The sequence below is a fragment of the Micropterus salmoides genome, unplaced genomic scaffold (assembly GCF_014851395.1).
Source record: "Micropterus salmoides isolate LMB-PRFRI ecotype aquatic unplaced genomic scaffold, ASM1485139v1 Ms_hic_scaffold_20, whole genome shotgun sequence".
NCBI classification, from domain to species: Eukaryota; Metazoa; Chordata; class Actinopteri; order Centrarchiformes; family Centrarchidae; genus Micropterus; species Micropterus salmoides.
The window spans coordinates 3,106,341-3,132,547 of NW_024041151.1; the positions used below are offsets into that span (position 1 = coordinate 3,106,341).

The 26,207-nt window shown below is 40.4% G+C and overlaps 1 protein-coding gene and 1 long non-coding RNA gene across 2 annotated transcripts; both read left to right on the forward strand.

The window, feature by feature from the left end:
- The first annotated feature begins 23 nt into the window (after positions 1–23).
- LOC119914967 (NLR family CARD domain-containing protein 3-like) lies at positions 24–18,065 on the forward strand. Its single transcript, XM_038734512.1, has 5 exons — positions 24–53; positions 147–1,972; positions 8,176–8,352; positions 13,051–13,227; positions 17,332–18,065. The coding sequence occupies exons 1-5, from the start codon at positions 24–26 to the stop codon at positions 17,555–17,557; spliced, it is 2,436 nt and encodes an 811-aa protein (XP_038590440.1). The 3' UTR covers positions 17,558–18,065.
- A 6,694-nt stretch (positions 18,066–24,759) lies between these two features.
- Positions 24,760–25,334, forward strand: LOC119914418. The gene is made up of 2 exons (XR_005446773.1): positions 24,760–24,843; positions 24,981–25,334. It is a non-coding gene; the product is annotated as an uncharacterized LOC119914418 (long non-coding RNA).
- The last annotated feature ends 873 nt before the right edge of the window (positions 25,335–26,207 follow it).

Genomic DNA, 26,207 nt, shown 5'->3' on the forward strand with positions numbered 1-26,207 from the left:
TAAGACTGTTCATCTGTCTGCTGATGTCGTCATGTCTGAAAACAGGACTTTCTGTTTAATTACAGGAACATTTGGTTTTTAATATTATCATGAATATCATCCATCCAGAAACATTTGATTTATCTGGATTCTTGCTCTCTGTTTAGTCTCAGGTTATTTGTTCTTCTCTTTCAGCAGATAGTGGTCTGCAGGAGGTTTTAGATGAACATAAGATCAGTCTGAGGAGGAGATGTGAACGTGTGACTGAAGGAAGTGATGAAACAGGAAGTGGAACCCTCCTCAACAGTATCTTCACTGAGCTCTACATCACAGAGGGACAGAGTGAAGAGGTTAATACCCAGCATGAGGTGAGGCAGCTTGAGACAGCTTCCAAGAAGGAGACCCTCCATGACACTCCAATCAGGTGCCAGGACATCTTTAAAGCCTTACCTGGCCAACAGAGACCCATCAGAGTGGTTCTGACCAACGGTGTCGCTGGCGTTGGAAAAACCTTCTCAGTGCAGAAGTTCACTCTGGACTGGGCAGAGGGCTCGGAAAACCAAGATGTCAGTCTGCTGGTTCTGCTCTCGTTCAGGGAGCTGAACTTGATCAAAGATGAGCGGCACAGTCTCCTCACGCTGCTCCATGTTTTCCATCCAACATTACAGAAGGTCCCAGCAGAGAAGCTCGCTGTCTGGAAACCGTTGTTCATCTTTGACGGCCTGGATGAAAGCAGACTTTCATTAAACTTCAACAACAGTGAGGTCGTGTCTGATGTCACACAGAAGTCATCAGTCAACCTGCTGCTGACAAACCTCATCAAGGGGAATCTGCTTCCCTCGGCTCTCGTCTGGATAACTTCCCGACCTGCGGCGGCCAATCAGATCCCTCCTTCATGTGTTGACAGGGTAACGGAAATACGAGGCTTCACTGACGCCCAGAAGGAGGAGTACTTCAGGAGGAGAGTCAGTGATGAAGAGCTGTCCAGCAGAATCATCTCACACATCAAGACCTCCAGGAGCCTCCACATCATGTGTCTAATCCCAGTCTTCTGCTGGATCACTGCTACAGTTCTGGAGCACATGTTGACTACAGAGCAGAGAGGAGAGCTGCCCAAGACCCTGACTGACCTGTACTCACACTTTCTGCTGGTTCAGACAAAGAGGAAGAAGCACAAGTACGATGAGGGACATGAGATGAGTCTACAGGAGCTGACGGAGGCTGACAGGAAGGTTCTTCTGAAGCTGGGGAGGCTGGCGTTTGAACAGCTGCAGAAAGGAAACATCATGTTCTACCAAGAAGACCTGGAGCAGTGTGGTCTTGATGTCACAGAGGCCTCGGTGTACTCAGGAGTTTGTACAGAGATCTTCAAAAGAGAGAGTGTGATCTTCCAGAAAACAGTCTACTGCTTTGTTCATCTGAGCGTTCAGGAGTTTCTGGCTGCAGTCTACATGTTCCACTGTTACACCAGCAGCAACACAGAGATACTGAAGGACTTCCTGGGGAAAAAACATGTTGATTCAACCCTGGATGTCTTTTTAATGGGAGCCATGTTGAAATCTCTCCAAAGTAAAAATGGCCACCTGGACCTGTTTGTTCGCTTCCTTCATGGCCTCTCTCTGGAGTCCAACCAGAGACTCTTAGGAGGCCTGCTGGGTCAGACAGACAACAGTCCAGAAATCATCCAGAGAGCCATCAACAACCTGAAGGAGATGAAGACGAAGAATACGAAGATCCATCCTCACAGAAGCATCAACATCTTCCACTGTCTGACGGAGATGAACGACCACTCAGTACATCAGGAGATCCAAGAGTTCCTGAAGTCAGAGAACAGATCAGAGAAGAAACTCTCAGACATCCACTGCTCAGCTCTGGCCTACATGCTGCAGATGTCAGTGGAGGTTCTGGATGAGTTGGACCTGAAGAAGTACAACACATCAGAGGAGGGACGACTGAGACTGATTCCAGCTGTGAGGAACTGCAGAAAGGCTCGGTAAGTCCAGATGTGATTATTAACACTGTAAAGCTGAAGCATCAGTATTACAGTAAAGATACACACTTTACATGCACACACACAATATAAAACCTCCACGCTATAAAAGTTTCCTAAACTAGTATTAAAGCTGCTTACTGAAATAATTCTAGTTAAACTCCCATTGTCTACAAACATCATTTCTGTGTTTATATCTATCAAGTTAGGGCGGCACGGTGGTGCGGTGGTTAGCACTGTCGCCTCACAGCAAGAAGGTCGTGGGTTGCATGTTCTCCCCGTGTCTGCGTGGGTTCTCTCCGGGTGCTCCGGCTTCCTCCCACCATCCAAAGACATGCAGTCTAGGTTAATTGGCGACACTAAATTGTCCTTAGGTGTGAGCGTGAGTTGTTGTTCGTCTATGTGTGGCCCTGCGATGGAGGGGGTGTACCTGGGTGTACCCCGCCTTGTGCCCAGTGTCAGCTGGGATTGGCTTCAGCCCCCCCTGTATGCAGGATAAGCGGTTGACAATGGATGGATGGAGATCTATCAAGTTCCTAGCCCTGTTTTCAGGCTATAAGATTTCATCAGGCATGTGAGGTTTGCTACGCCAGAACTTATTCAACACAAGTGTTTCCATCTCCTAATTTGCTCATTAACTCTGTTTTGGAAAAGACAAAAACCAACTCAAGTCAATTTCTTCTTTAAATTTTGCTGTTTCCATCAACCTTTTCTAAAAGTTTAATTTTCTTGATGTTGAGAGACAATTTATTTACATAAAACCAGCTTTTCAGTATTTTAAGCCCCGCTTTAATATTATACATAAGATCCTTTTGATTTTTTCTAGAGCAAAATAAATTTGTATCATCTATAAAATTCCACATTTTTGACCTGATCTGACAGAAAACATCATACCTTTCTAACTCAATCATCTTTCTTTTGTGTTAACCAAGTCTCACTTATTGCAATGACTTGAAAAGACTATTTTAATGATTTCAAATAGTCTTTAATTTGAACAAAATTTGTAAAGAGACTCCTGCTATTAAAATATATAATTGCAAAATCTTTCAAATTGAGGTGATGAAACTGGATAACAGAAATAATTATGCTATTATGAAGATAAACTACATATTAACTCTGTCTCAAAGCATGCTTCCCCACCATGACATAACCAAGACATAATAAAGGATACACTCTATTTGCTTCTCCTTGCCAGGGCACATTTTCAACCATGTTGCAGTTTATTACAAAGTAGAAACTCAGTCACGTATATTAATCCACATCTCTCAGAATGCGTACCGCAAACACCTTTGCTTGCTCCGGTGGACTATTTAACTTTTATGAGCACCTTCCCATTCTTTGTCCATGTAGCTTGTATTTTGTTTTGCTTTCTAAAGATACCATTTCTTGCCATTTCCGCATTTTTCTTTGTCAGGTGCTCATTCTCATATACCCTGGTTCTGGTTTTTTGGAGTGTCTCAGCACTTCAACTTTATGCTTTTGATTAACAAATTGGACAACAATCGTGGGTTTTGTTATCCTTGCCTAGGAAAGTGTAACAGGTTGATATCTGCTGACTCTCTAGGTGAATGATCTTAACTGGTCAGGAATTTAAAAACTTGTTGCTATAAAGTATTTCTTCAGGTGCTGCATCCTTACCTTCATGGTCACCAGCTGTAGTTCTAGCATAACCCATGTGGTTAACTTGCTTTTTCACCAGTTTGCTGAACTTCTCAGACATAAAACTGAGGGACTTTTTGAGCTCTCCCATTTCCCCTGCCAGCTACTTGGTTGTAGTCGACATGTTTCTTCAAAAACTAGGTAGACTTAATATAAAAGCTTTTCTCAATCACTGTGTGCTCCCAGGGCCTTAAACAAAATCCTTGTCCATAGACACAAATGACAAAAATATCAACAAAGATGGAAGTAAAACATTCCTTTACCAGTAGCAATATAAAGTTTCCAGGTGGATGACTATATTTTGCTGAATTTTGTAGGATTGAAGGAAGATTCGACAGGGAAAGGCAGTGGTTGCCATCTTGTCTCCTCCCACTTTTGAGGTTGGCCATATCTAATACAAAACTGTTTCAGAAAAGCCTTAAAGCAGTGATAATGCTATGTTGTGAAGCTTGTGAGTTTTCAGTTAAGGGCGTGTCCTTGGCGTGCAGCAAAATGCAGTCACTGCAGTAGCTTTTCTCCAGCTGAACAAAGTTGGAACCACCTTGTCCCTGATGAGTCATTGTTTGATTTCACCTAATATTCACCCATAGTCATTGCGCCACCTACTGGTAACGGGACCTTCAATGAAAAAGCCCCTGTGGCACCTACATGTACGAAATTTCTGTGGTACAAAAAAGCCCCATGGAGCCATATCCTAAACCCAACAGGAAGTCAATTTACAGGGTCTGTACTTTATTCAACTCCTCCTAGAGAATTAATCCCTTCAAACCTTCGCTGTCTAGTCTAAAGCAGTTGATGATTAAAACTTGACAGTTTTAATTTAATGGCGTGCCCATACTGTGGCGTCCAAAATTGATGATTCACCTCGAAAGAGGATATTATTTTAGCTTCAGTGTACATGCTCACATCTGCACCAAAATGTACATGTTTGATAAGATTTCTACCCTGAACACATCTACAAGCCAATATTAAGTTATAGTCGTAGTGCCATCTACTGGCAACAGGAAGTAAGCGCTCTGTGACACTCACCACACAATTTAAATAAAATTTTCACGATGTGTTCCACACTTGACGTACTGGAACATAACGTTTAGTTATCAGGGGCTCTCTCGCACCACATAGAGGACACAGAACGTGACGTTTAACCTGTTTAATCCCACCGGTCACATTTGTGACCATGCCTTTTTGTTACTTCTGAAGCTCTAAAAATTGTATTGTTGGCATTGGGCAAGAAATTTAACTTTTAAATGAAACAATAGATTGTCTTTATTAAAATTGATCGATATCATGTGACTAGTGTGAAAGGTCACATGACCAGATTAGTTTACTTCCTGCTTGCACACCTGGAAGAAGATGTCTTCCTCAGACTACTACAAAAAGTAGTAAGTAAAACACCTTAATTAACAGATAGAATTGTCATATGTTGTACATATATGACTACAATGAAGCAAGGCCTACAGGTCTTTGAGGGGTGAAAGACTGATTGGTACTGTATGTTTGATTGGTTTAGATTGTGTCACGGATTTGTATGGTGAAGCAGATAGTAGGTTGGAGGACCCAAATGCAGGACACGAAACCCAGCAGGAACAGTTCAGAAGGGTTTTAATAAGCAAACAAAAGACGAGCACACTTATAAACAGAGTGGCTGATTGACTGAGTCCAAAAACAAAGGCTGTCCAACAGAAATCCAAAAGGGTGAAAACCAGAATCCAAAAATGAGCAGGGTAACAGGGAGACACGGCGAGTAAGGCTGAAGACACGAGCACAAACTGCAACACTGGGTGACAACATACAATGACCCGACCAAGACAAGACAGAAACACCAGGTATATATACACACAGGGACTAACGAGCAGGGCGGGAGCAACTAATGAGGCACAGGCAGGGAGAGAGCAGGGGAAAAGAGACAGACATGCAGAGGGATAACTGGGGTAACAGACATGACAAGGGATACCAAACACTAGACGACAGACAAGACAGACCCCCAAAACCCAACATACTATAAGGAAGATACTAACTAAAAAGTGCAACACAAAGAATGGCTGTCCGGCAGAGTGTGACAGATTGGTAGATGTTTTATTACAGAAAGTGTATGAAACCCATGACAGAAGTAGTAATTGTGTTATTTATGGATGGAATTCCCACTGGTCACTATTGTGAGTATAAAGCCTAATATTTCACTTACTTAACCACCCGGCCAAGGAGATACATAGCATACAACATGCGAACACGTCAAATGTCAACACCACATCTGAAGTATAACATCTTTTGGTCCCTTTATGTTTCTGTCTTCCCCCTAGTGCCTTTAGGTTTCCCTAACAAAAACTACGCTAGGCAATACGTGGACATATACCCACAGATGTACACACATGAACATATAATAAAATTAAAGCAATCACACATACATACATGCATCTGTACATAGTCTATAGTAAATATTTTATTCCTTCCGCTATCAGGTTATTAAATTCAGACAGTAGCCACTTTAAATGGGATCCTTATCAACAGCTTACATAATTAAGTATTCACTGTATACTTGTATGCAAGCCAAACTAAAGGGCAAAATCACACTCTGATTGAACCAATCTACAGTACAGTAACAGTAATTAGAGTAATTAAATAGCATTATTTGGACCTGCAACTTATCTAAATGAATGAGGAATTTGATATGGTATGACTATCACACATTTACATGAGCAGCTGGATAGCATTTAAGTCACAGCCTACAGAAGAACTGAGTTGGAGTGTCTGGCCTAAGTGAATTGCAGCTTTGACTGTCTAAAAACTAACATTACAGTAACTTTTGTTAAACAGAGGAGAATTGGAAGAAGAGAATGTCTTATGTCGCTTTTTACTTGTTAACAGCTTCTTCATTGGTTGTTGACATTAGTGTAGTTCTAATACAGTAACAAAACCGCAAGTTACGCATACCCTGGGGGCTAAGCCCTCCCTGTCTTTCAATCATCGTGACATCCCTGGCTGTGAGACTGGTTTACCCAGGGACTGTAATTAAACGCGGATGTGTGTGGCCCTGTGATGGACTGGCTACCCTGTACGCAGGATAAGCGGTTAACAGTGGAACTGTGGCAGAAAGAAGACATCAACGGCTGCAACCGGCTTTCTGTGAAGGCAGGTTGTGAAAAACCCTTGAGTCACTGCAAAAGACCTGCAGCAAGACTTGGTGGCAACAGGCACTGAGGGCCACGACGACCCTTGTTCTCACTGAAACAAGACAGCCTTTGCTCGTTATATCTACTTAGTCCCCTGTAGCGTGAGCTTTGCATCTTTATGACTGGCTCTACCTAACCAATCTCCTACTGCCTAAAACTGACAGCCAATCAGAGGCAGAGTAGGGCAGGTTTTTTTTTCCCAAGTCTGCTACACTGTGGAGTCTGACACCTGGACACACTGCCGAACAAACTGACCGTCGGAAAGCAAGCCTGATGTAAGACACAAGTAAGCATACGATGTTAACTGTCCTGTCAGATACAGTAATGATGAGACTTTTATAACTTGTCCCACTGTTATTAACCAATAATGTTAGCTAAGTTAATAGTTCATTTATGGAGACTAGTGGCAGCAACCTGAATCTAACATCAACACAATAAAACGTGTCGGCATAGGTGTCATTTACACTGGGGACATGCCCCTATCACTTTTTGAAAGCATTTCTTAAAAATGTTCTGAAAAACAGTTTGCAACAAGAAATGTTAAATGACAAATGAAAACACTTTGAAAAATGATTTTTTGCACAATGAGAAAACATGCTATTAAATATAGAAAAAAAGTGTGCAGTCCAAAAACTACTGCTTATAAAATGACCTGAAAATGTGCCTGTACAAATTAGTAATTTTAGCGACTTGACACAGTTTCTTTTGGGCCAAGTCTCTCCCTGTGAATATGACAAAAGAGGACGGAGGACTAAATCACGCCTGCATGTGTGACTTAGCAGGGATGATAAGAAAAGTTGATCTACAGGAGAAACATATCTGGAAACAACACAGAATGCCTGAGAGCTGCACTGCATTATATGATGTTAGCGTTTTAGATTTTGCCACCTGCCACCTGAATTTTGTGTTTCCCTTTATATAAATAAAAATATTTCCCCCATAAATTGGTGCAGAAAAAATCACTAGAATGCAGAAAATTAAGTGTGTAATGCTCAAAAATTTGATTGCAACTGTATACTATCAGTGCATTAGGAGTCATTAAACTAAATTGATGGGAGATGAACAGCAAGCATTACATTAAAATAAAGTTTAACACAAGTCACAGCGCCCTCTTAATCACAATATGATATGTTCACATTACAGTCATTTGGAAGACACTTTTGTTTTAAAGCAGTAATTTGTGATTCATTATGTTGCTGAAGGACACTTTGACATGTGGACAAGAGCTCAAGTTTCAAACCACAGACCTTGTGATCAAAGGGTGACCAGCTGAGCTGCAGCCGCTCATGTTAATGTGCTTTGTGATGCAATATGTACATTGTCTATTTTAAGTGTCATATTTTATTATATTTTAAGTTTTATATTCTGTCATTACAGCTTTTCTAGTTGTGGACTCTCAGAGACTCACTGGAAAGTCGTGGCCTCAGCTCTAAAGTCCAACCCCTCCAATCTGAGAGAGCTGGACCTGAGACATAACTACAACCTGCAGGATTCAGTAGTGAAGCTGCTGTCTGCTGGACTGGAGAGTCCACACTGTAGACTGGAGATTCTGAGGTGAGTTCATGTATTCTACTATTGTCCAGTGTTTAACTACTAAATTTAAATCCATAACAGAGGTTTTAAATTTCTCATTTCTCAGTTTGTCTGAGCATGAATCACAACAGGTCTTTTTAAACGTTTGGTAGTCTGAACTGGATTCATGTTAAGGAAACTGTAGGATTTATCCTTCAGTTTTCTGCAAGATTGAATCCGTATTTATCATTTTTGTTCCATGTGAGACACATATATTTATAAAACATTAAAAGAACACGTTTTCAGGAATGTCATTGCATTCAATGTAAATGTACCAGAATTAGCTAAATAGCTCATTTTCAGCCAGTGCCCAATATCATCAGTACAGTACACCTTTTTCCAATCTTAAATGTTCTGTATTTCAAAGTCACAGGGAATTATATCACACTCCAACACAATAAAATAAGGCATTACATTCAAATACACAACACAATGGGAATAATTTCATGTTAAAGGCAGAGTAGGCAAGTTGCTTCTAAAACACTTTTTGTCATATTTGATGAAACTGTCTATATACACCAATGCATATTAAAAAGTTAGGTACACTGAAAAAGAGAGTATAAAAATCAGCTGTCTGTAGTCCTCTCAGGGCTGCAGTAAACACAGCCACTCGTTCCATTTGAACCGAATGCAATGATTGGCTGACTCTCCCTCGCTGCCATGGCTACCAGCCCTGCTGCTACAGGAGCTGCCCCCATGCGCGCAACCGGTCAGCTCGCTCAGACCTGATGAACGAAGCGGTCAGACCGGTGGGTGATATCTGCATGGCTTTTCAACGATAGTGACAACTGAGGAACACCGAGGGGCTGACTCACAGCCTGGTGGCTTTATTTCTGCTGGACAGGTAATCTGGCTTTTATCATTTTGTACTACTTAGCATACAGCTAACTGTTGCTACGAGCGCAGACTGGTGTAGGAGCCAGAGTAGAGACGATGAATTATATCTAGTTGTAGGTGAGCTGGAAAACAGCAGTGCGAGCTGTGTTTTCCGACGCTAACATTAGGTTAGACAATGTAAATGTAGACTGCACCGGTTTAGTTATTCACCATATAGGTTTATTGTTATACTATGTTTACACCTATCTTAACGTTATCTTTACCTTGTATCTAATCTGTTTGTGTGATTATCTTGTGTCTTGTTTGACTGTATGTTACTTTTACAAATGTGGTGATGTAGCTGTGTGTTTGTAGTTATGAGAAAGACATTTCAACATTAGTATAACGTTACATAAACAAGGATGGCTAAAGGTCCCCAAGTATCTGTGTTTCTGGTATATAAGCTACCTATAATATAGTCTGACATTGCTCATAGCTAAACCTACAGTGTGAAAATCTTTTACTGTAATTGGTGTTATGCCATTACTTATTTTACCAGAAGTAATAAAATCCTGTATGTTTTATTTCTACTGTGCCCTCAGGTCACCTGCAGATTTGGAGTCTGTACTTCTCACCAGTATATGCTGATCAGACCATGCTGGTTGGCCTGGATTACAACCACCGTGTCCACAGTCCAGCCAGGAGAAAAGCTGATGACACAGTTCAGTATGTTGCATTATGAGTACTCTTATGCATTTTACTCAATACATTTATATTTAAGTGATGAATCAAAAAAGATTAAACAGTATGAGGAATACAGATAGATGTTGCTGATTTATTGTTTTGATTGCATTTTATGTGGAAATGCTAACTACTGTATAAGAGAATGATGTCAGGTATTACAAACTTTTCAATAAGCTGATCCTCATTTCTGTATTATCAGGTACAGCAAGATGTACAACAAAAAGTCCAGGAAGTGGAGATTGTACTCATTGAAGGTGGTGAAGGACTACAGTTACATTGCAGACCTCCAGAGTGCCCTCCTCCTCCTCCTCCTCCTCCTCCTCCGGTTGTCTACTACTGAGGAGATGCCTAGAAGCAGAACCAGGAGACCTTATGATCCCCGTCAAAATGGGGTTCAGTCAGATGTCCCTGCCCCAACTGTGTTGCTAGATACAGCGAAATGTAAAACAAAAAGTAATATGGTTGGTTTTGAAATGTGGTAATCATGTCAGAGAGGTGACTGTGATATATTTAATCATCTCCACAGCAGTGATATAATGCTACATACAAAGTCTGAACTGTTTTCATAATCAGTCAACACACCTCTGGACACACTTTGTCGATTCCTGTATATACTTATTTTTAAAGTTTTTTTTTTTTTTTTAAATGATCTATTTGTGATATAGGTTGTAGTTTTAGTAGTATTTAATATCAATAAACAAGTGTTATACCACATGTGGATGTCATTATTGGAGACATAAGGTATACATGTAGTTGCTTGATTGTTTATGCTGCAAGTGCAAAGAAAAGGCATTTATCTTTTTCAATGTTTTATTTAAAAAAGAATGAAATTATTATCTAGAACAGGGAAAGATATTTTCTGTTTTCTCTGCCCTCCTGGGAATAAAACAAAAAAAAAAGTACAGGTATTCATCCACACAGTGGATAGAATTATTTGTGTAGCACTGTGTCAGTTAGTGACATTACATCTTACACCCTGCTAGGATTAAACCTCTGTATTGTCTTAATGGATCTGGAGAACAGTTGCGTATCTTCCAGAAATAGCAACTCAGTATCACAACTCTGTGTCTAAGTGCTCCACACTGCCACACTACAAACTGTCTGCATGCTGCCCCACTGAACTGCCTTGTTACTCTGTCCTGGGTCTGGAAGATCAGCCATGTGTGGTGCATGGAAACACTGTAGTCTGGATGTTCACAGTCCTCAGATTCTGGTCTGTAAAGGAATATATAGTTGTTAGAACCCCAAATGGGAAAGATCTGTGTAAATGGAAAGAACATTCATCAACATCCTCAGATATTTTTATTGAACAGGGCTTTGTTGTTCTCTAACAGGACTTCTGTGTCTACATTACTCACCAGGTCAATGTACATGACACAGATGAGCCAATGGCTGAAGCAGAGCTGTAGTTAGTTATTGTAATCAGTAAACAATAATAAAATAGTAATAACATAATACATAATAGTGATGGATTACATAGCACTTTATTTTTGACCCCCAAAGGGCTTAGGGGGAAACACCAGAGAATCTTTGAAACAAGTACACTGGGAGACAGTAGACTAATATTAAAATATACATACCTGTTCATATCCCGTTGTTGGAGTGTGAAGCTCGACGCAGGTATGTGCTGCTCGGCTTGCACCTCATCCTCCCCGTCCTGCCTCTTCTTCCTCGGACCCTGGCAGCCCTCCCTCCTCTGCTTCGCCTTGACCCCGGTCCTGTCCCGGTCTGTGCTTGGCTGTGGGGTGCAGTCCTCATCAGAGACAATAATGCTGTTACAGTGGAAGATCTACCATGCAAAACAGCGTACATGTCATGAGTCTAACACGAAATTCACATTCGTGTAGTGTAACTGATGGAAAAGGGAAAATGTGTATCAGCCTGTTTTTAGCTTTGCCCAATGTTACCGCAGCTGTTAGCACAGCTACCTGTTGCTAACAGTTAGCTAGCCAACTCGTTACTGAATCAAAGTCAGTCTTTTTAAACCTATCCAATATTAACATGCTAGCTAGATAGTGAGTACTAACAACTGGGTTAGTTGTTTTGTTTATTTTCATAACGATAAAGTTAAATGTTTTCTTACCCCTGATGTGAGCCACTGCATCGCGCTGCTCTCCGCTCGTCACACTGTGCTCGTCCTCCAGCAGAGTCGGCAACGCGGGAGTTTCTCTGTTGGATATTTTCAAAAATCCAGCAGTTTCTTGTAGTTTCTCAAACTTACCTACCCTGCCTTTAAATGAGATATGTCAACCTTTAACACAACAAATATTCAATACAGATCTTAAACTACCTCCTTCTGAGACCTCTTGCGAGCCCCTCTGGTAAGTGTAGTTCCTTCACATCTACAGGTCAATTTCTGTAGCCTCTCTTTAAAGGTCAAGCTAATATTTCATATACTACACACTGTTCTATAGATGAACCTACCACTAAGTAAAAAGTACAATTATGCCGGCCTTTGTGAGGTTGTCTCAAAAATCTTCTCACACACTCTGGCAAATGAGCTGGAATTTGTTCTTTCCCCAGTCTGTTCACCCATAGTTAAAACTAGTCAACCTGACTGTTTTTTCCTAGAAATGTTTACTTATCTGCAACCGATCCCCAGTTATAAAGACAACTGAGGGTGAAGCTTACAGTCAGTCAGTTGTGTGTTGGAGATGCTTTGAAATGAGCATCAGAAGTGCTGGGACAGGTGTTAAAGAGCGCTGTAATGTTTTCTATTCACTCAAATTCTTATTCATTTCATATTGGACATTTTGGAATTCTATAGAAAACATGTTGAATATTTTTCATAAAATGACGCATAATTGTTATACATTAGAAGAAAATGAAGTAACATGTCTGATTTGATGATTATTCCAGACTGGCCTGAGATCAGCAGCATGTTATTGATCTGTGTTGACATGAATAGGTGTATGAATGTTGTGCTGACATTTGGATGATGTCTGTAGAACGCTGACATTATGATGATCCACAATAACACAATGACAAAGTCCCTCTACTCATTTTAGGGAAAGGCTCATTGATTAGGACATAGTAATGTTGAGCTCCACATTTAAAACCTGAACACATCTGACTGGATTAGAAATGTATTTTTATCTCCATCATTTTTTCTTTATTCAGATTGAGGGGCTGCAGTTTGTCAGAGATCAGCTGTGCTTCTCTGGTCTCAGCTCTGAAGTCCAACCCCTCCCATCTGAGAGAGTTGGACCTGAGAGGAAGCTACAAGCTGCAGGATTCAGGAGTGAAGCTGCTGTGTGGTTTTCTGGAGAGTCCACACTGCAGACTAGAGACTCTGAGGTCAGACACCATTTTTTCCTTCTGTGCTGAGATGAATATGATGTGGTGAGAGTAAACTGCAGGCATAAGGCTGATATTATACTGATACACACTGAGTATCTTAATGCTAAAGTCTATTTTCTTCTTCAGTGGTTTAGTCCATTGACTGTGGCAGAGCAATGTTGAGCTCCACATTTAAAACCTTAATATAACAAGTAACATCTCAACTGGATAATTCACTCTGAAGCTCTTAAACTCCTGATTTTCAACTTCTATTCTCCCTGTTTTAAATAAATGATGATAATAAATACAATGAATAAATAAATCATCTCTATTTCAGCTATCAGAAAATATATTCAGTATTTGTTTTTCTAACATTGTTATGAAGCTTATACTGACTGAATAGTTTGAAGTGAAGAAGCTTTGATGACTCCACTATTCCTAAAATAAATATTGTAGATGTCTTTTGTTCACATTTCCCCAAAGTTCATGCTGACATACAGTACCAGTCAAAGTCTGGGCACTGTTCAATGTTTTTGCTTTATTAGTATTTTCTACAATACTGAATACATGAAAACTATGAAAGAACACAAATGGAATTATGTACTAAACAAGAAAAGGGTAAACAAACCAGAATTTTTAACATTTTAGATTCTTCAAAGTAGCCACCTTGAAGAAAGTATAATACAGTAAGATTTTTTTCACAAAGAGGATTAAACTTACAGCTGCAGGTGAGGCAGTTTGTCCAAAACAGAAATAAAGAAATTCACAGTCCAGGGCTGAATAACAGAACCCAAAGGAGTTCCGAAACACTTCAAAACATTAATCCAACCTCAACTGTGGAGCACACAATACAGAACATTGAACATACAAAGAGTGAAAGACAGACTACCACTTAAATACACAGGTAGAAACTAATCACACAAAGGTGAAATACTTAAGACAACCAATGAGACAAACTCTGGAAGTAAAACGAGACAATGACACGACGCAGATCCAAACTACAGAGTAAAACAGGAACTTGACAAATGAGCAAATGACAATGCCTATTTTAGAACGACGCTGAAGTTAGCTTCTGATTGGCAGCAGTTAAGGGGAATGTAAGTCAAAGTTAACTTACATTGCTCAGCGACCAATTCTCCGTTTTGTTTGCACCTCTTACTGCTGTGAAAGCTGTTATGCATTTTAGGCGAAGCCTTAACGCTGTCTGAAACACTTTTTTCATTTTCACAAATTAAATAAAGGTTTTTTTTAAATCTAAAAAAGGGCAATTTCACTGCTTTTTCTCCACATGCAGACCACATTAGACCAGGTCCAGATCCAAAACCACTAAACATACAGCTCTCAAATCTGGACTAGATGGTCCCAGAGAGACTAAAGTTTCTTTAACACAGTTTCAGATTATTGAAACTTGTATTCCTGTTATGAAAATACTATAAAGGGCCACTGCAAGAACTTTGTAATGTAACATGAAGTAAACCTGGTTGCCCATGCAAAACAGCTGATCTCATGTCCTGCTACTTGTGATGCATTCAGGCAATGTCGGCAGAATGGACGCAACCAGAAAAACGCTCCATGGTTGAGGCATTATTGGCATAAGGTTGTTAGCAATAATGAAAAATAAATAAATAAACACCATAAATTAGCTGCATTTGTAGTGATACATATATTTGATGTAGTTTGTTACAGAGTGAAACCACATTAAACCAAACTGTGTACCTAGAGCTAAAAAATTAGCAGAATCGATTGCATTAATGTCTTAATATTGGGTTTCATTTGGATGTAACGGACAGTGGAGGTTCTGCAATCTCTCTGTTGGTGCCTGTAGTTAATGTCGTTTGTATATAGTAAATACATAATATATACAACATATAAACACATCATAAACATAATCAGAGGTGAAATAATTATTCAGATCCTTTACTTAAGTAAAAGTACTACCACATTGTGAATATACTCCACAACAAAAGCACAAAATGTACTCAGTTACATTCCATTACAGTACTCAATGCATTTGCCGTGTTTTAATGTGTTTAATATGTTCTCATCAGCCTAATCAGTGGAGGAAAGGAGTACTAACCAATCAGAGGCAGAGTTGTCAAAAGGCTGCAAGGCCAGGTCACTTGGTCTGAAAAAAGCATATAATAACCACCCTTTTTTCATTTTCACAAACAGAATACATTTTTCTCAAATCTAAAACTGTGTTTTAAAGAAACTTTAGACTCTCTGGGACAATTAAGTCCAGATTTGAGAACTCTAGGTGTAGTGGTGATCTGGACCTGATCTAATGTAGTCTACACATGAAAAAAGCAGATAAATCATCCTTTAAAGCATTTCCAGAAATTGAATAAAGGTTTCACAAATCTGAAAACTATGTTTGATTGAAGCTTTAGCCTCTCTGGGACAATCTAGTCTAGATTTGAGAGCTCTAGGTATAGTGGTTTTGGATCTGGACCTGGTCTAATGTGGTCTGCATGTGGAGAAAAAGCAGTGAAATTTGATTTGATTTGATTGAAGTGTTTCAGACAGCGTTAAGCCTTTGCCTAAAATGCATAACAGCTTTCACAACCGTAAGAGGTTCAAAAAATGGAGAATCGGTCGCTGAGCAATGTAAGTTAACTTTCATTTAAGTTCCCCTTAACTTTCCCCTTAAGTGCCAAATCAGAAGCTAACTTCAGCATTGTTATATTATTTATTAATTATCTGCCTTTCTATTTATTGATATTCTGATTGTGCATTCATTATTGAATAACACAGAATGTGATCACCTTTGATTCATTAGGCTAAATGTTTTAGCGTAACTTTGCAGTGATGCACTAGAGTTTAATGTGTTATCTGTCTTCTCTCTGGTATGAAACTGCAGTGATGTTGTGATGTATCAGATCCCTCTGATCAGCTACAGCGTCCAATCAATTATGGATATTCAATAAAGGGGGTGTTTTGGTCATTAAAAGACTTGTGCTGACTTGAGAAGCACCCCAGGTCATCTGACGCAGCACTCCATCACTCTTCTTCTTGGTCAAAGAGCCGTAGAGGTGTGTTTGGGTTCATTGTCCTGTTGAAAAACAATGCAGAATGCTGTGATAGTCATGCTGGTAAAGTGTGGAGGAGTCAAGGAGGAGAGGCGAGGAGTCGAGGGAACAGGCATTCGAAGTGAGATCTCCTTGCCTCTGAGCCATTTTAAAGGGACGTCAATTAAATATGATATGTTGCACATCATCTGTTACATCATCTGTCCACTGTTTCAGCCTGCTGATGTGATCTCTATCAGATGAGCAGGTCAGATGTCAGCACTAAAGGATAAAGATCACATCTTCACAATCCAGGAACATGTCTGTCAACATTATGACATGTAGAAACATCTCGAGGTTCCAATAAACATTATAGCATCTGTTCAAACCGTCACAGATTACAGTAGCCTATGCTATCATGCACTACACAGAACTCCAGTAACTTTTTTGGTGCCGGCCTTATGCCTGTAAACAGGAGATAGTTTCAGCCGTCAGCTTGATGAGGTGAGCATTTTATCATCAGTCCTTTAAGAAATTACACATCAACATTTATCTCAAATATGGCCTACAGCCCCAATTACACCTGTCATCACAGGGCTGTACTGTTGGAGTGACATGTGCAGACTACATAATGGCCACTATTAGTATTACAACATGAAATACAACAGATCAGTGCTGATGCTCTGGTGAATAAAACAACGTAATAATTATGATGTCAGCAGCTGTTTCCACTTGTTTTGTCACGATTATAGCAGCTGAATTGTGAAATGTGGTTCAGCTCGAAACATTATCTGAATCCTCATGTATGTATAAATCAACTGCCCCCCCCACCCCCCACCCCACCCACCCGACTAATTATGGAGCCACTGGTGGAGCTGCAGAGTTTAAGAGGTGAAGTCTTTATTGAAGTAGCAGCACATTGTCATTAATATTAAAGAGAGCTATTTTTACCTTTTTGTATTTTACAGTTTGAACCTGCATCTTGTTGGGTTCAGGTGTTTAGGGTTTCCATTTTCTAAACTTCTACATTCTAAACCTTCTTCAGCTCCGAACAGATTATTAAACACTGAATGATTTCAAGCAGGAACATTGCCTTCATTTATTCTTTATTCAGATTGAGGGGCTGCAGTTTGTCAGAGATCAGCTGTGCTTCTCTGGCCTCAGCTCTGAAGTCCAACCCCTCCCATCTGAGAGAGCTGGACCTGAGTGAGAACAAGCTGCAGGATTCAGACGTGAAGCTGCTGTCTGATCTTGTGGAGAGTCCACACTGCAGACTGGAGACTCTGAGGTCAGTAGAGGGTTGGACTCAGTCCATGCTGGTTTCAGCAGTATTGTACTAAACACAGTTAGTATCAAAGCAGAGATCCAGTATTTCCTGTAAACCTCCAACCTTCTCAGCGGCTGCTTTCCTCAGTGAAGCTGTGAGAGGAGGATGGTGACAGGCTTCAGGATTGGACAGAAAGACAGAGAGAGAGAGAAACAGGCAGCCAATCAGATCAGCCAGAAGCTTGTTGTGATCATGTGTTTGAGTTGATGTGTTGTGTTCATGTCTCCAGGAAATAAAGCTGGATTCCAGCTGACAGGATCACAAGATGTATACAGGTGCTGGTCATATAATTAGAATATCATCAAAAAGTTGATTTATTTCAGTAATTTCATTCAAAAAGTCAAACTTGTATAATGTATACATTCATTCCACATAGACTGATATATTTCAAGTGTTCATTCCTTTTCATTTTGATTATTATAACTATCTATTATAAGTATCTCAGAAAATTAGAATATTGTGAAAAGGTTCAATATTGAAGAGACCTGGTGCCACACTCTAATCAGCTAATTAACTCAAGAAACCTGCAAAGGCCTTTAAATGGTCTCTCAGTCTAGTTCTGTAGGCTACACAATCATGGGGAAGACTGCCGACTTGACAGCTGTCCAAAAGACGACCATTGACACCTTGCACAAGGAGGGCAAGACACAAAAGGTCATTGCTAAAGAGGCTGGCTGTTCACAGAGCTCTGTGTCCAAGCACATTAATAGAGAGGCGAAGGGAGGGAAAAGATGTGGTAGAAAAAAGTGTACAAGCAATAGGGATAACCGCACCCTGGAGAGGATTGTGAAACAAAACCCATTCAAAAATGTGGGGGAGATTCACAAAGAGTGGACTGCAGCTGGAGTCAGTGCTTCAAGAACCACCACGCACAGACGTATGCAAGACATGGGTTTCAGCTGTCGCATTCCTTGTGTCAAGCCACTCTTGAACAAGACACAGCGTCAGAAGCGTCTTGCCTGGGCTAAAGACAAAAAGGACTGGACTGCTGCTGAGTGGTCCAAAGTTATGTTCTCTGATGAAAGTAAATTTTGCATTTCCTTTGGAGGAAGAGAGGAGAGGCACAGAATCCACGTTGCTTGAAGTCCAGTGTAAAGTTTCCACAGTCAGTGATGGTTTGGGTGCATTGTCATCTGCTGGTGTTGGTCCACTGTGTTTTCTGAGGTCCAAGGTAAACGCAGCCGTCTACCAGGAAGTTTTAGAGCACTTCATGCTTCCTGCTGCTGACCAACTTTATGGAGATGCAGATTTCATTTTCCAACAGGACTTGGCACCTGCACACAGTGCCAAAGCTACCAGTACCTGGTTTAAGGACCATGGTGTCCCTGTTCTTAATTGGCCAGCAAACTCGCCTGACCTTAACCCTACAGAAAATCTATGGGGTATTGTGAAGAGGAAGATGCGATACGCCAGACCCAACAATGCAGAAGAGCTGAAGGCCACTATCAGAGCAACCTGGGCTCTCATAACACCTGAGCAGTGCCACAGACTGATCGACTCCATGCCACGCCGCATTGCTGCAGTAATTCAGGCAAAAGGAGCCCCAACTAAGTATTGAGTGCTGTACATGCTCATACTTTTCAGTTGGCCAACATTTCTAAAAATCCTTTTTTTGTATTGGTCTTAAGTAATATTCAAATTTTCGGAGATACTGAATTTGGGATTTTCATTAGTTGTCTGTTTTAATCATCACAATTAAATGAAATAAACATTTGAAATATATCAGTCTGTGTGTAATGAATGAATATAATATTCAAGTTTCACTTTTTGAATGGAATTACTGAAATAAACTTTTTGATGATATTCTAATTATATGACCAGCACCTGTAGAGACAGTAACCAAACTGTCCTACCATCAAATCTGATCTCAAAGTTTTTGTTCTCTCATTTCAACACTAAACTTCTGATCAGTTCATCTTTGTCACAGCTCTGAGATCAGTCTGACTGAAGGCTGCAAATCACTGGCTCTTATTTCAGAGAACCATCATTACATTTAGTAACCATGTGGTCTTTCTACAGACTAGAACCTCCTGCTGAAGTCGAGTAACCACAGCTGATGTTTAGCTGTTCAGTCTTTGTATGAAAATATAGGACCTTTAACATCATATATATATCTCTGTACATGTGTCTTTAGTTTGGTCCAAATGTTTTTAGAACAGCCGCTCCACTTTTGGTCTGAACAGGACTGAAGTCCCTGCTGGTCTTTATACTGGATGTGCTGCATCACTGACTGACAGCTGATGAAGGGAGTCTCTGTAAACTCTGATTTATGACTTCTGCTGTCTGTCTTCTTCTCTCATCAGATGGAAGAAGTGAGAGTGAGTGATGAGAAAGGTGGTGGTGTTGAGAGAGGATCAGCTGTGTCCTGATGATCCAGAGAGGTTGAAGCAGCAGCATCAGCTTGTGTGTGGAGAGGCTCTGACTGGGCCATGTTACTGGGAGGTAGAGTGGAGAGGAGAGCTTCATCCAGCAGTGACTGACAGAGGAATCCCAACAGTGCTGCAGTCTGAACTGCTCTGAGATCAGCTCCACTGTCAGACACAAAGTCAAGTCCACCATCATCCCTGTGTGTTCCTCTGGATGTGACAGAGTATCATCAGTGGATCTGGACTGCTCTGCTGCTGCTCTGTCCTTCTACACAGTCTCTGCAGATATTTACAGATATCAATGATGCCATCATTTCAGCTCTTCATAACACCACCAATTAAAGAGGATATAATTGAGATGACAAACTTAGAAAGGCGCTCTGTGTATGTGCACAGTTGGACAGACTTGGATGTGACCCACTTGCAAACCCGTATTGGGTTGCTCATTTTGGCAGGAGTGTACAAGTCAAAAGGCGAAGCAAAGTTCACACACACTTTCTGCTCATCATGTGCACAGTAGTGCAGACTGGACTGTAGGAAAAATAATATGCTGTTCATATTCTGTCACACTCATATTGGTGACTAACTTTGTTTTTTACTATAGCACACATCCATAATCGCATAAATGACATTTACAGTAGAATACAGCAATCCCTGACACAATGCTCAGATTTCCTTTTTATAGCTGTTTTTTTTTTTGTAAATAAAGAACTGTTATGTTTTCATTTCTGATGTTTTGATAATGATGTTCTGTTATAAGAAGAAAAGCCTTCAAAATGTTTGAAATTGTGTAAATACATGTTACTATCCTTGATAACATGAACTATTTTTCTTTCCAAATGTTATAAATAACTAAATCTGTATCTTTAAATAAAAAAAAAACAAAAAAACAATTTTAGTTCAATCACTGAGATTTTATGGTGATTTGCATATTTTTCTATTGTCGTGTAAAAAGTTTTCTGGATGTATAAGAGGGGCTGGGAGAGTGGTTATATTTTATGTAAAGGTCTATTTAGGCAGTCAACAAAGAAACAAAGTACCTCACACATAAACCTGGTTAACAACCTAATTATTATCTTTTTCTGGAGGTTTATATTGCTGTGGTCAAATAGATGTTGAGGAGGAGGGTTAAATGCTCCCTGATAAGTCTTTAATTTAAAAATGGTGGCTGATGATGATTTTTATAACCAATGGTGGTGATGACGATGCTGAAGGCCTGATGTACTGCAGGTTAAATGTTAATTTGTCTCTTAATGTATATTGTTTTGTGTGAGCTTGTGTGCTGGGTTTTAGTGTTTTACATATTTTCATATTTTCTGTATTTTGTATTCATAGTTCCTCCAGGCTTTTTTCACTTTGGAATAATAACATTGAAATGATCAATAAATGAGCCTTAAATAGAGTTGTGATCTCTACATGCAGTTACATCTGAATTTAAATAAAAGCCAAAGTATAAAGTTCCTCACTGTTTTTTATTCTCTGGGTTTTTATGACTTTTAATAAAACTCGACCAGATTAATTCTCACTTTGTTTAACCCACATCGAAAATCCATCTCTGAAAACTAAAAGCAGCTCGACATCCATTTTGAGCTCAATCCAAGATGAGAGGAAATGATGGAGCAGCAGCTGACACTGAGCTGGGTTTAGAGAAAACTCCAGATTTAAAGAAATGTTGAAGATCCATCTTGTTTAGACACCAGAACACTCGGCATGAATCAGTCTCATGGAAATCTGGGCTTCCTTAAAATAGTTTGTTCACAAGTCATGTTCACCATGGTTTGTCTTCTGGACTCAAGTGTTAACTTGTGTTCTGTTGATTTTAAGTCAATAAAGATTTTTCAGGGTGAAAAGTTCAACACAATGGATGTTTTTGGGGTTAAATCAGTGGCATAAAATGGCGTACGGTTCTTAGTAAAACCAGACAGCAGCATGTTGATGAACTTCTGCCTGTCAGAAATCTTTAAACAGCAACCTTTATTGAGAACTCAGCACTTTCACTAGACTTTTGACTTGGTTGACTTGCAGAGGACTGAGTGCTGCCCTGATACACTCATGTACTTGTACTTGCAGTATGTCCTCCAGGCTGAGTACCCAGAAAGCCTGAAGTGTACTTATGAGTTTCGTCTGAGAGTCGTGCTGCATGTGATGATGAAAACATCTTTATTTAACATCTTCACAAATTTGACTTTCTACAGTGACTGTTGCCAGAGACACACAGCATCGATAATGACACATTCATCTGTGTTCTCCAGTAGAGTCGCCCCTTCCTGGCCATTAGAGAGACTGCTGCTGGTTTCAACAGTCAGTCAGTCAGTCATTCAGTCACACACATACAGACTGCATTCAGGTCATGTGACATCTGTTCCATGTAGCCCCGTGATGGTAACTCAGACTAAAACGTGTCCATAACTCTGAGAAACAGTCCTGAAAGTTCACACCAAGTGTTTGCTCAGATCCAGAATCCTGCCAATTGATCCTGAGATCAGATCCTTCCTGATTTAAACGTATGTGTCCAGTTTCAGACCAGTTTCACACTGGATCTGATTTCCCTTTTTGTACGGCTGCTTCTGTTTCCACAAAGTTGGCTTCTTTTGTTCAATCAAAAAAAGGCTTTTCTAGAAAAACATTTCCCAAAGTAAAGTCTGAAAAAGGATCATTTGGTATCAGTGCTGCCGCTCAGGTGTTGGACCTGCATTAGCAGTGAAAATGTCAAACGCCACCCAGCGCTACATGAAACCATCGGACAGGTTGCTGCTGGGAGTGAGTCCTACCTCCTGGATGATGTTGGCTCCTCTGGGATGTTTCAGGTCCACAGAAATCCTCTGAAATCAGACGCTCCATCACCAGAGGCTCGTTATTAACACGCAGGAAGACAAACAAGAACAAACGTGGACTTTTGTGGATGAAGCAGTTTCTTGTTTGGCAGCGTTGCAGATGGAGAATATGAGCTGACGTCTCTGCTTGCAGATGTTGTTTTTCTCTTTCCATCCCAGATGCGTTCATATCGTAGAGTCTGACACAGACTGAAATCTCTCTGCAGGTCAAACTCTGAGAGAAAGAAAGTGAAAGCAGCGGCTGCTTGGAAGGAAGGAGGGAAACTGGATTTCTTGAGCTCCAACATCTAAAATCCAGCAGTCTGCTTCTCTAAATGAAACGTCCTGATGTTTCACCCTGTGTGACACAACAAGTCTGCTGTGACTGTGTGTGTGTGTGTCCACTGCACCTTCTGACACACACACTTCCCTTCTTGTTTGGGTGGACGCTGAGGAAACAGGCGCTCTCTGTGGTGACAAACGGAGGAGCCGTGGCTCTGCTGTCATCACCTGTTCACCACAATCCTTTCCTCACACTCAGGCAGAGGTGCACTATGAAGAAAGTGGAGCAAAGTGACGCCACAGACGCCGACTCACCTGCTCTCTCCCTTGTGATCAGCTCAGCTCCCAGATCTCCCAGGATCATGGAGGTAAAGGGAGCGGCCAGAACTCTGCAGACAGTTTCAAAGGTTTCACTTCAATCTGACGACTTTATCTGTGATCATGAAAGCTGAATATTACTGCAGCATTCAGACAGACTCTGAGCTGGAGGAACAGCAGAGGTGGAAGAAGTACTCAGATCAGAAGGAAAAGTACAAAAATGATGATGATCAAAAAATACCCTGCTTTAAAAATACTCCATAACAAGTAAAAGTCCTGCATTCAAAGTGAAAGTACACAAGTATTCTCAGCAAAATGTATTTAAAGTAGGGCTGGACGATACGGCCAAAAATGTCATATCAGTCGATATCAATAATTATCAAGATAAATGTCAAATCATTATTTCTTCAAGTTTAAAGGCTGATTTTTGCTCCTGAGTGAAAGTTGAAGAAACCAGATGGTTAATTGTGGTTTCAAACTTTTCTTTCTGGTCAGAAGTAAAAGTACTCATTATGCAGAACGCCTTCTTTCACACAGTTATATTATTATGGAATATTATATTACTCTGTTTGTGTCACTATCAAATACATGTAAGAGTGTTTTAATGCTGTCGTTTGTCAAAAAAGTGCCACTTTGAGATACTTTGAAGTAGATTAGTAGTAAAGTACTGCATCATATTATAAAAGCATGCCATGTGTTTATTTAGTCATATTGACTCTACGTGTCAAGTAAATGTGGTGCAGTGAAGAGTTACATGTACTTATACTTCTACTGCACTACATTTCCCTCTGAAGTGTAGTGGATATTCAAGTAAAGTACAAGTATGTCAACACTGTACTTGAGTGCAGTACTTGAGTAAATGTACTGCATCAGTACATACAGCAGGATGATCCAAACATAACAACAGAGAGTGGAGCAGTGCAGCTTCAGGAAGCGCTGACATCATTATTAATATTAATATTGTTGATAATCAATTCTGATGTTTGAGTAGCAGCTAAACAAGGTAACTGCTGAGCAACACAAAGGGAAGAACCAGTAACGTTTACCAGTATGACCAGTGGAGAACAACACATCTACATGTCCTGACACTGGGACTCTCAATGGCTCCGGGTAAGTGGGGCCAAACCTGGTCCAATCAGTACTGGTAACTACATAGTTTGTTTGTCCCCTCAAAATCAACTAATCATTGCAGCCCTATTTCTAAGGTTCCTGAGTTTAGAGACAAGTCTGTGCCAGTTGAGGGCCGGTCTTGGTGAATTTTGTTTCTAATAGTTATAGTTTTATCATTAAAGAAGTGTAATGGGGTAGACCTGTATTAGCCTACTTTGAGTGCAGTGGTAGTGTGATGGGTGAGCACCTAGAGTGAGTGTGCATTTGATGGGTGTGGTTTTTCACATGGGTTAATTGCATGGGGATGTGCTGATGGCAGACAGGTGTGCTTGGACGTGACCTCCACCTGCAAGCTATTGAACCAGTCACACACTATGCTAAGGAGTCTTCTGCTTGTCTCCTGGGTCCAGGTACAGAGTTGAGATTTTGAATGTCTTTGTCCCTGGGTGTATATATAATTATGTGGGCTGGTGGCAGTGTCTGTTGTGTGGAATGTTTTGTAAATTGTTTTTTGTCTAAGGGTCTTCCGCTTGTCTCCTGGGTGCAGTGTGCTGAGGCTGCTGATATCTGAAAGAGTGTGCCACACGGCTGGCTCGTAGTCTGGGGAGCCGGCAGTGCAGAGCCACCGCTACTTAGTAGCGTTACCAGAGGCCCCAAGCAGTGAGGAGGTTACAACCGGCCAGCCTGTGACCAACAGCAGACCTGTTCCTGTCGTGTTTGGCTTCGCCCCACGCAGGAAAATGAAGTTGAGCACACCCAGCCAGGAAGCGCCGCATTCCGGTTTAACTGACCCTGACTTTCCCCCATTTTTGAACTGACCTTTTAACTTTCTTAGCTTCAGCCTTGTTTTATCCTTTTTATGCCTATTCTGTACAAATGAACTTGGAGGTTATATTTTGCACAGCTTGTAGTATTGTTGCCCACTTATTTTACTCACTGGTCAACTCTGAACTAGTTTGGGGTGTTACAGAAGCTCACGAAGTTGATACTACTAAAAGCTATGGGAATAGCTAGAGGTATGACTTTCCGTCAGCCTGGCTACAGTGCTGAAAAGAAACCTGGGGTTCTTCCTATATTCCTCTTAGTGACAAATGGTGAGCTGCTCTGGCATTGTGGAGGGCCTTCCTATAAGTTTTAAGACTATCTTGCCAAATGAGAATTTTCCTGTTTGATGGAATGCCGATTCCAAGTTTCTGCAACCACATACCATTGTGACTTGGTAATGAATTAAAATCTGATGGAATCACATCCTTAAATTTATCTACAGCACTATCATACAGACATCTCTTATAGAAGTTATTGCCTAATAGTGTGTAGTTCAGCAATATAAACTCAAAAGTTATCAAACAGTGGTCAGATAAAAAGGGATTAAACGCAGTACTAAGACTGTCATTCTCAACGTCTACATGAATATTAAAATCCCCTACAATAATAAATTTGTCTGTTTTAAGACTAAAGTTGAACAACCATTAAGAATTCAGAGTATGGACCAGGTGCTCAGTACACTATAACAAAAATAATTGGTTGCAGTGATTTCCAATTTTGGTGTGAAAGACTAAGAACAAGGCTATTATTTAGGTTTAGAGCTGATTAATAGGCTAGAGTTGAAGATAGCTGCAACTCCACCTCCTCGGCCTGTGCCTCGAGGAATGTGAGATTCAACAATAAATCAATATAATTTACATTTACTCATTTGGCAGACTCTTTTTATCCAAAGCGACTTACATTTGAGGAACAACATACAAGCATCAACAGAGCATCAACTACAGATCTA

What these genes read in the sequence shown, in the direction of transcription:
- LOC119914967 (XM_038734512.1), top strand. Translation starts at nt 24, where the DNA reads ATGTCGTCATGTCTGAAAACAGGACTTTCT. An exon ending in GTCTGAAAACAGGACTTTCT is followed by an intron (nt 54 to 146) that starts GTTTAATTACAG and finishes CTCTCTGTTTAG; the next exon opens with TCTCAGGTTATTTGTTCTTC. An exon ending in TGCAGACTAGAGACTCTGAG is followed by an intron (nt 13,228 to 17,331) that starts GTCAGACACCAT and finishes TTCTTTATTCAG; the next exon opens with ATTGAGGGGCTGCAGTTTGT.